At 37.7% G+C, this 10,788-nt stretch overlaps 3 protein-coding genes across 3 annotated transcripts in view; 1 reads left to right on the forward strand and 2 right to left on the reverse strand.

Moving 5' to 3' along the window:
- The window catches only part of LOC124064477, a 956,368-nt gene that overhangs the window by 407,053 nt on the left and 538,527 nt on the right, over positions 1-10,788 (reverse strand). The window lies entirely within an intron of this gene.
- Positions 3,163-5,366, reverse strand: cmc2 (C-x(9)-C motif containing 2). Its single transcript, XM_046385591.1, has 4 exons — positions 5,061-5,366; positions 4,191-4,307; positions 4,028-4,099; positions 3,163-3,848 (listed from the first exon to the last, which is right to left on the reverse strand). The coding sequence occupies exons 2-4, from the start codon at positions 4,269-4,271 to the stop codon at positions 3,765-3,767; spliced, it is 237 nt and encodes a 78-aa protein (XP_046241547.1). The 5' UTR covers positions 4,272-4,307; positions 5,061-5,366; the 3' UTR covers positions 3,163-3,764.
- On the forward strand, positions 6,550-10,480 carry cenpn (centromere protein N). Its single transcript, XM_046385347.1, has 10 exons — positions 6,550-6,875; positions 7,136-7,181; positions 7,284-7,343; positions 7,596-7,669; positions 7,769-7,942; positions 8,046-8,147; positions 8,808-8,862; positions 9,018-9,127; positions 9,246-9,369; positions 10,138-10,480. Exons 1-10 carry the CDS (start codon positions 6,705-6,707, stop codon positions 10,257-10,259), a joined length of 1,038 nt encoding a protein of 345 aa, XP_046241303.1. The 5' UTR covers positions 6,550-6,704; the 3' UTR covers positions 10,260-10,480.

Here is a 10,788-nt window from a genome sequence, read left to right on the forward strand (position 1 = left end):
GTTTTACCCAAACATGTAGGTCTGTGAAAATTGTTTTGTAAATCTCTTAAGATATTTGTTGATTTTTGCAGTCGTACACATGCAGTACAGAATAATATATAGATAATGTAATGACTGTTTTGTGCAACTACTTGCATGTAATATACTGTACATATAAATGTGCTGCCTGTCTGAATACTTTGTATTCAAGGGTATGTTTTGTACATTGTAAGTATTGTTAGAAATGGTGCAGTTTATTTTTGTATTTATTTGAGATAGCTGTCGGATGTGTGGTGCCATGTGGTCATCTTCACTGCTCCAGAAGTACCCCGATTTTCTTAATCACATTTTCTAAATTATCCTATTGCATCTTTGATGACAAAACCATGTCAGGAAAGCAGATAATTTATACATATATAATTTCAAAACCAAAATGTGTAAAGACTTGAATGTTCACCTTTTCAGTTGATATTATTATATATGGTATTTTGTTGTAAATTATCAAAGGAATATCAGATAATTTAATATATAATATTGTGTTTTACTCTGCTTTACGAACATGAACAGAGATCAATAAAATGACCCATATTGTATTTCACATTTCTCAGTTTAAACCATATAACACTGTGCTAAAGCTCCACGAGGTTGCTGATTGATTTTCAGTCATCAGTTTTACTTGTGGCCATTGCAGAATGATTGCAGATGAATGGTTTATGAAGCACTTTTTGGCTGAAGTTACCACAAACAATAGCGCACTAATTGCATCACAGTGCACCTAAATTTACCCTTTTTATCCTAACTTGCCAAATATATAATTAGCTACAGCTAACAACATCAAAATATAATAATATCTAAAATAATTAAGAAAACATTTTTTTTTTTGCTTTGTTTTGTTTTTGGTTTGTTTGCTTTGTTATTGTTTGGGGGGTATTTTGATGAAAGAGGTCCCTATATTCACTTCTTTGACTACAGTATATTTCTGGTAAGTAATAATCAATATTCCCAGTCCTTGTTTGGCTTTAGGGTCCCAAGAAGAGGTGAGAAGAGCCTGATGACGCGGCTATTGAACAGAATCACTGCAGGACAATCACTCAGGTCCACTGAGCATTAGTCACACTTCACCTTCAAGATGGTGACTTCTTTATGTATTTATTAATTTATTTATTGAAATCCATAAAATATTACCAATCCCTTTCAATGTGTCAATTTCTGCTGGTTTGTCTTTCATCTGATCCGGATTCCCTCTTCGGCATGTGTTTTAAGTGTGCTTTATGATGAAATACGTATTTTATATATAATAAACAAGTAAATCCATTAAAACCAAAAAAATCATATTCACGTTCATGTTTGATCCATTATTACAAATATTGGGTCTTTCTGTGTGCGTGTGTGTGTTGTTTTTTTACAACAATTATCACGTATGGTCCCACGTATGTGTATATCATCACTCAACATTCTTTCCCCCCACACTGTCTCAAAGCACATTCAGGGTGCCTTACAAATTAAATCTGTAAAACACTGATCTGTATGCTGTGATGAGTAGAGTGAGCAGCTTCAAATAAACAATTCTTTCACAATATGTTTTTTTGTTTTTACATTTTTCAAACCAGGCTTTTGTTGTCAGTTTTCTGTTACGCACTCAACGCAACTTTGATTTGCTAGTAATTATCAAGCAAACAATCACTGAGATCATTTTATCAGCAAGTAAAAACACAATGGTGTGCAAATGCGTGCTCACAGTCACAGCATGGCTTTGATTCTGCAGTATTTAACAAAGAATTATTCAGATAGGAAGGAATTGAGCTTCAGTCGATATGACAAAGTGTTTGCCTGGCACATTTTTGAATGCTATTATGTTCACACAGTTTCTTTTCATGTCCTGGAACAAAGAGTTTTTTGTGATGCAATCTGTCAGCCACAATCAGTTTTAGGTGTTGTAGACAGTGAAGAGAATCCAAAACTAAACGTCCTCCTACTGCTGATTCGGAGCCTTTAACCACATCTCATGGTTTCCACTCACAAAACAGAGAAGGCTCAAGTTTCACTTCACTACCAGAACGTGAACTTTCAGTCAAATCACCACACAGTAGACAGCCAAAAAACGATCGAAGAGGGCAAACCATAGCAGCGCCAGAGACCATCCTCAGACCAAGGAGGTGGTCATATGACCACTGGCTAACACGTGACCAAATACTCCCATTTAGGTCACATGATGAGACCCTTACCAGCTCCAGCTGCTGAGTGATGACCATGAGATGAAAGCTCTAAATTATTAAGCAGACACTGATGTTTAGTTTAGTTAATCTTAAGACTTCTCCAATAGAATTCAATTTTAAACCCATTTTTCATATCTATATTGAACAATGAACAACATCCATCACCCTCTGCACAGCATCATAAGAAGACAGAGGAGCACATTCAGTGACAGGCTGCTGTCTCTGTCCTGCTCCATGGACATGTTGACGAGGCCATTTGTCCCTCAGGCCATGCAGCTCTTCAGCTCCTACCTGAGAGGACATATTTAGACGGTGTCGCTGGATGGTTCACACTGCACATTTTCCTTGTCACTTTCATCACTCAATAATTGTTTGCATGCCACTGGATGGTTTATATCCTTGTATTGTTTTTAATTTTTCATATATTCTATATTTTTATACTATACTATAAATACTTTCATGCGTGCTGATTTGTGTTTCCTGTCTCTTTCTATCTAATTTAAAGGTCAGACCAGCTAAAATATTAAGAATGATTAAAAAAATTACCAGTAGGGACAACATAACCTTGCCTGCTTTATCTATCATTCTGTACCATTTTCCACTAAAACAGACACGAGAACCATGATTAAGAGACAGGTGTTTCCTATCATATCATAGCTTTATGTTCCTATGCTATAGCTAGCATTGGGAAAGTTCTTGCTCTAGGCTTAAAGATTCAAATGAGCACAATCCACTGCTAGTTTTTGATGTTTAACAACCCCCAAAAGCTAATGGATAAAAAATAAGTAATAACTGATATTACTATGGCATGCAAAAGTTAAATCAAAGTTAAGTTTTGCTACCCACTAAGACTTTTTTTGAGGAAACAAAGTTCTTAGGACTCCTCAAGACCTGCTGATACCCAGATTGATGCTTTGTTGTTTTACAAGGATGACACACTATATCAAAAGATGAATGAATCCTCTAATAAACATAAACTTATTTTATTTGAAAGAAATTAAACTTGTATGAATCAATATGATTCCCCATTCAAATAAACTTTCAAACAAGATTGATTTTGTTCAATATGTATGTTCACACTGAGCAACACAGCTGCTGGTCATCACGCTTTGAGTCTTTTTTGTGTGTGTGTGTGGTTTTTTTGTTTTTCTTTTTCCAAACATCTTTGGTACCCTGAAATGTACTGTCCCTGTTTTCATGAGTAAATCAAGTACCAGAATATTCCTGAGGTGTCCTGTCAACTGAATTAACGGTTTGATGAAAAGCTTCTGCCACCAGCTACACTAATCTCTTTGATGGAGCTGTAGCTGTACTTCTAAAAGAGGGGAAAAGAAATGATGATCCCCAACAAAAATCTTTAATCCCAAGTGCTAGATGCTGTTGTTTTCACATTGACCTAAAGTGTCCTGGTCCTGCAAGTTTTAGTCTTTGCAGATCAACAGTGTGTCAGACATTATAACCCTTCCTCTGCCTTGACATGAAACAGCAGCAGGATGTCAGGCTTATTTCCCACGTCCCAATATCTTAATACATTTAACTTCCAATGTCAATGCTGCATTAGAATGTCCTTCAGAGCTGCTCCTTGGGGCCTTCTTTCAGCTTCCTTTTCATCTCTTGTGCATGCTGCTTACTGCGTTCCCGCTTTTCCAGCCTCTGTTGAATGGTGAGGAAGCAAAGAAAACAGTCAAAAGAAAAAGTGTGAGTGCAAAAGAAAGAGAGAAAGAGAGAGAGAGTTCATTTATTTGGCATCTGCAGTAAATAAATACAAAAGCAAAGGTCAGTAGTCGAAGCTCATTGACAAAATGAAAGAAAAAAAAAAAAAGTTGACAGACCTCTTTCTTCAGGCAATGACGCATAGCGCGGTCCACATCATTACATGAACCAAAGAACTTCATGACATTGTGCTGAGGGGGGAACATGAAACAACATTTACATTGCTTTGTTTTCCATGTAAATGAAGCACGCAGCAATACAAGAACTCAGGGAGGGACGTACCTCATTGTGGCACTGCCTCAGAAGATTTATCAGTTTATTACATTCATCCGTGTGCAGGTGAGGTGACAGGTCAGGGTGCATGCTGAGTTAAGGGCTTACTGTACCACTGCAGGAATACTGAAAAACCACAAACAAAAAGAGTACTGATTGACAGTCACTACTGAAGGGTGTTCTGCATTATGAACCTGTGTATTTGGTCTATTACCTAAGTTTATAACATGTCTAAAAATGGAGTCAAAACCCTCATCAGTTTCCCCCGTGTGACCCCTTCAACAGTTTAACAGTCCAAAAGTCAAAGATAGTTCACAACACGAAACACAGAGAAACAGGACAGTCTTGTATCTTTGAATATGAATCCAATGGGACATTTTAGCTGAGATAAACACTGAATCAATTTTAACAAAATTGCAGTTGTTTACTCCTCATTGTCAAATCGTCATTGCTTCACTTAAAGGCAAGGACATGTCTTCTGAAGGATACTAATGCCTCCCCATCCCTCTCCTTCCTGAGCTGTCATGATGATGGAGTTTGCTTTTCCAGTGGACACTTACCTGCAGACACAGACGGGAGAGTATACAACAGTGACAAACTTATAATATCACGGACCTGCTAAATGCATTCACACTAAATGCCCTGGAACCACGCTGCTGTCCTGGCCAGAAGACTCTGGACCAGGGGATAGGATCGCTTGAATTGACTATGAGATACTCGGGCATTTAGCATTGAGCTGCCAGTTGGCCCTTGACATAGGATTGTTTACGTTACATAATAGCTGGCATTGTTAAAAACATACACAGAGACATTATGGCTTACTATCAGCTATTTCTTAATATTTGCACTTCTGTTTGTAGGTAGCCGTAATGACCTTACCAGTGAAGAAGCTGGGTCATCTGATAAGTTTTCGAGCAAACCTCAGTGAAATGTCACGTTAGCTAAAAGCGAGGCCTCAGCTAACTTTGCTGGAAGCTGAAGCATAAATCCACGAAACCTATGAAAAGCACTGAAGATTTCGTTTTCTCCCCGTAAAATAACGACGCCGGTTGCTATACTGTCTTTCAAATTTCGGAAAAATTAGCCGGTCTTGTCCTTACATCAACTTAACCTACAAAATGAGCACAGACCTGTAGGACATCCCGTCTGCTACAAACCTTTAGTAACTGATGACAGCTAATTGAGTGACATAGCAAACAGCCAATCGGCGTCCGCCTTTTTCTCGACCCACCAATGGTAGACGTTTGCGTTGGCAAAAAAAGGTGGGGACTTCTGATGACGAACGTTGGTGGATAGAAGATGTTTCCCCGTAACGTAAGTCCGCTTCGGCGTGCGGATGTATGTAACGTACGACCAGACGTTTTTCAGAGATGATACCCCTGTATTTCACCATTCACCACTGGAAGGATGGTCCTTTAATATAAAACCCTTTTTGCAGTAGAAAGGAGCAGATGTTTTGTTTTATTTTTGTTTGTTTTTTTTAATTGACGCTACATGACCAGAGAAAACAGAGAATAGGGATTGTGACAATCTTTTCTGCTCAAAAGGTAGAAAACAGCTGTGGAGACGGGTATACAGAAATGAACAGACTAACACTAAAAAAGCTGGTGAGAAAAGTTAGTTAAAAGTTTAGTTAAGCACCAGATAATAAAAGTTAAAGTAATATTTTAAATGTAATAAAATAGTAAAATGTTAAGATTACATCATATCTTTCTGTGAGATGTATTGTACTTTTAACTCTACGTCTATTCTAGAAGTATAATTAATTATTGCATTTCATAAGAATTTTACATACTTTTATAACATAGGGCAGCGTTTTATAAACTTTTTGTCAAGTTTCAGATGTCTGTGAGGGAAAGGGTGATTTCTTCTCCAAGCTTTTTACATGGTTTCATTTAAATAACTGTTCAGATTATGCAATATTTACAAGAAAAGCAAGAACACTTTGAACTTTGCCTTTCCTTATTTCCTTATCTCCCCTTAATAGTGTCACAAAGTGGCTGACTAAGACAGTCTAAGAAGTGGAGCAAACAAAATAAACAATGACATCTCTGTAATAAAAACAAACACTATTAACTAAGTTGCACGTCACTTGGGTGGGTTAAATGCAGAGCATGAATTTCGTTGGAGTGAGTTCCCTCCAATGACAAAATATGTCACTTTCTTCTTCTTCTTCTAATGTTGTGGCTAATTGGTGTACACCTGTTAATTGGTGTACTACTTAACCATTTTGAGGCACATGGAGGCCAAAGGCACTTCCCCTCCTCCGGCCCAGCAGTTCAAGCAGAGGAAGTACTAGTAGTACTACCACTCCAACACAGCAGAGGGCGCGCGAAAGGGAGTGCGTTCGAGTTTTTATTAATATCTGATTGGTCGATTTGTGTGCTCCGTTGTAGGCGGTTTGTTTGGAATTTTTTTAGGCCGAATTTCTGCCATCGTGGAAAGCAAATTGTTTCAAATATAACGTAAAACTATCGTCCAGTACAAAACTTAGGATACATTTCGATTACTGTCTGAGGAAGAATGGATGAATCTACGAAACGTTTATTGCAGCGACTCATAAGACGGATACCAGCTCAAATGCTAAGAACAACGCTGGATAAGTGGGGCCGTTTGACTGCGGCGCAACAGAAATCCATGGATTTTACTCAGCCAAAATGGGCGTTAGCGGACAAACTATTGGACATTTGCGAGGTATGCACCGTCTTTTCTGAAATATAAGTTATGTTAAATATACAGTATAAGCTAACTAGCAACACGTTCTTTGGCAAAATCCTTGCTAAAATGGGGCGTGTAATCCGTCGTTGTACACAAACTTAACTCTTCATGTTTAAATTTAAGTTGCGCCACTTTCTTATTGACTGTTGCCTCTCGGTAAGAAATCAGTTTAGTTTGGATTTAGCTAGTGTTGGTGTGAATTTCCTGTCTTTTAACCTTACTTGTTTTCTTTACAGGAAAATGGGTTTACAGCCAAACACATCACAGAACTCGAGATGACATGTAAGTTAAATTATTTTCTCATTAAGTTAACCTCAGTTAGGCCAAGGCAAGACATCTCTCTAATAATGCTTATCGCGTCGCTTTGTTTTCATTACTTTTCAGATGTCATTGACAATCCAAACCAGGGAATGTGGTATGCCTTTCAGCTCATGGAACCTGAAGGTATGTTAAAACTTGTTCCACGAAGGTTTTCTTTATGGTTGAATGTGAACTTAAATAAATCATATAACCTACTGGAATCTGGATCATTGTGTTTTCTGCAGTTATAAAGTACTCTTTTTTTATGTTTTATGGTGGTGTCACACCTGTATTCTCTGTTTTGTTTATTTTTACATGGAATTCTGGATTTGGATGAAATAAATTTCATGGGTGTCTTTTTTTAAATATGTGTTTATATTTTTCTCTGTTTTCTAGATGATGCTCACTCTGTCGAGCTGACGCAGTTCAAGGAACAATTTAAAGCTCACCTCAGGGAGCTCATGAGACTGGTAAGCCAGACATTCTTCCTCACTTTTTATTTGCATCATTTCAAGACATATTATTCAACATCTCATATTAAAACTCTGATTACTTTTATTGCATTCCAGGTGTCTGTCAAAATAAAGAAGCACACAGATGAAGCTGTATGGATTCGGATCGCATGGGGAGACAACTTCTCTCGGCCGAACCACTTGAAACCAACATATGTCGTTCACTATCTTCAAACCCCTTATGTCTTTGTGAAGAGCTTGACTTCAAAGCAAAAGCCCCTGTTGTCACAGGCAAGAAAGTAGTTTTCTGTTTAATCCTTGACATTGTCAACACAGTTGCCAGGCAGCTGTTTCTGTCTTTCTATTCCCCTCTGAGAATGCTGGTCTTTTTCAGGCCTTGGTACTGTCCACCAGACATCATGCTATCAAAGATGCAAACCTCAGTGGACGGAAACTCACTGCCATTAGGGACCTGCTGATGAGACAATATCAACAGGTAAGCCTGCTGGGCTTACAACAGAACAAGACTATATCATCACATTTTGAAGTTACCTTAATTTCTAACTGCACAAACAGTACAAAGCATCTCTATTCCCCATTTTCCTCCCCTTAATTTAACATCGCTGATGAGCAGAGTATTCATGATCATCTGTCACTAAAGTCAGCCATTATGTACTGGAGAGTTTCTGATTTTGGAGTAAATGATCTTTAATATCTTACTGATCTTAATAACTGCGACCTAGAAAAATGCTGATTGCCACATGCACTAAGTGTAGTTAAGGTGTGTTGGGGAGTAGGGGCTAGATTTCTATTGTTATTTTGTACTATTTATTATTGTAAACAACAGTTCTGATTAGGGGTGGGCAATTTTATGATTTCAGATTGAAGCCTTGAAGAGATGCACAATATAGTTTTCAGGGGAATCGTAGAGTATTTAATGTCCTCTTCTGTTTTCAAACTTCACACCCTTCACACTGTATGATCTGATAGCATCAAGAAATATATTTACTACACAAAATCACAGATTGTATCACTTAAGCTAAGTATTAACTTCCAGCCCTTGATAAAGATTTTCTTATGAAAAGACCAACTGTGGAGGATGGTTGTTCATATTAACAAAAAGCTTGGACTGTTGTATTTTACTTTTTGTTTCCAGGTGTTTCCCACTAAGTATCCCAGCCCTCTTGCAGAAAGGAACCAAACTGTCTCAAGTATGTTTATCAATTAATTTGATCTGACTGAAGCTGCTTTAATATTTCTAATGTGACTGGTTGTTTAACTTAAGTATATGGACTTGTATGTACACTTCTGGCAGAATTCTACTTTGGGATTTTATTTATTTGGCTTTTTTGGCTTGTATTTGCAGACCCACACATAGAAAGAGAACAAGCTGAGCCTGCAGCAAAGAGACTTCAGATGGCCTGTGAGGCCTTCAGTGATGGCGTGTTACCTCAACTGCAGTCCGCAGTTTATAAGGTACCCTGAGGGATGCTTGTGTTTCAAATACTAGTAGTTGAATATCAGAGTAAAAAAAGTTCACTATTATTACGTGCTGTGGTCATACGAATTATGTTTTGCGTTTGGCTTCCCTTAGCTGGAGACAAAGTTCAGAGACCACACCAACAAGACCATGACAGAGCGGGAGGAGCCCTTCAAATGTGTTGTCAAATTTTCAAGTGCTAACCTCCTGGAGTCACTCAGACACTGTGCATCTTCAGGTACAAAAATTTTGTTAGCTACAGACATGAAAGAAACCATTTTACCTAGGACTTGATATTAACATTGTAATTCACTAAAACACTATACAGTTTAGAATTTCATACTACTGGCAATTCCATAATTGACCACAAGAGGGCACATATATAATCTAGAATAGAGGAAACATCCACACTAATGGTCTTGGACTGTCCATCATAATATGTCATAATCAGTGCCCTGTGTGAGTGTGTATTGTTTCTCATCTCCCCCATACATAATTGTGTTTACAGGTTTTTAAAGTCAGCAAACACTGTTAGCTTTTGGTTTAATAAATACATAAATGATCAATTCTGTTAAATACCACAATCATATAGATAGAAATTAGCCATGATGTACCTCAGTCTGAAAAGACTACCCAGGTTGGCAGTTACTACACATTGCTGTGGGTGTGTACTTAGTGCTACCTGGGTTAGCCACTGTACAACAGCCTGTCCTGCAGCTCAGGGTGTTAGTGCTCACTGCTGTGCATGTATGCTTGCAGAAATGTGAGGGCAGGGCCAGAATGCATGCTATTCAGTCATTTTACTTGGACTGAATGAAATTACTTGGATGGGCTTATTACAGGTGTGCAACAAGCCTGTAATAAGATTTTTTTTTTTGTCAGAGCAGTTGATTTATTGATTGCTGTTGGGTTATTTTCATTTCATTTTATTTCCATCAAATATGACCTAAAATACTTTGAAAATCCATTTCCTCCCTGAGCTTTAATGTTTTTATATATTTTACAGGAATCGCCTCCACCCCTGTCACACCTCTGCTCTCATCTATTACCCTAAAAGGAAGGAATTATTTTGTCATCACAGACAACGGCCCAGGTCCCTCATCTCAGATGCGGCAACCTCAGAACTGATGGTTGACATACTCTTCAATTAAAGGACTTACAGCGTGTCTTGTCTAGCCTTGATTTGCTTTTATCATTCTATCATTGACCTTGTTAACGTGTCCTCATCTGTCTTTATGTGCTTAGATGCAATAGATACTTGTTATGTATTATGTATTATCTGATGTCTGTGAGAATGCTACTATCACCAGTCCAAACTTACCATAAAATCGATTTTAAACATTGTTGAATTTTGTAATTTGTTTCTTCTTCACATCATTGCCTCCCACACCCAGGTAATGTTCCATTTTCAAAATTCTTCATTAGCTAGACTCTAGCTAATGAAGAATTTTAGACCCAGACCAAAAAAAAAGGTGTGTAGAATTGACTAATGAAAGACATACTTTAGTACATTAGCCTCTCAAAAGTTTGCATTTACAGTCCTTAAATTCTCCTGTGTACCCAAACCATTTAATTTTTTCCCAAGTCTGTCTCAGAACAATACAACACAATACTATTACCCTTCCACATAGGCACACATACTACATGTTTACTGGAA

The sequence above is a fragment of the Scatophagus argus genome, chromosome 1 (assembly GCF_020382885.2).
Source record: "Scatophagus argus isolate fScaArg1 chromosome 1, fScaArg1.pri, whole genome shotgun sequence".
Lineage (NCBI taxonomy): Eukaryota > Metazoa > Chordata > Actinopteri > Scatophagidae > Scatophagus > Scatophagus argus.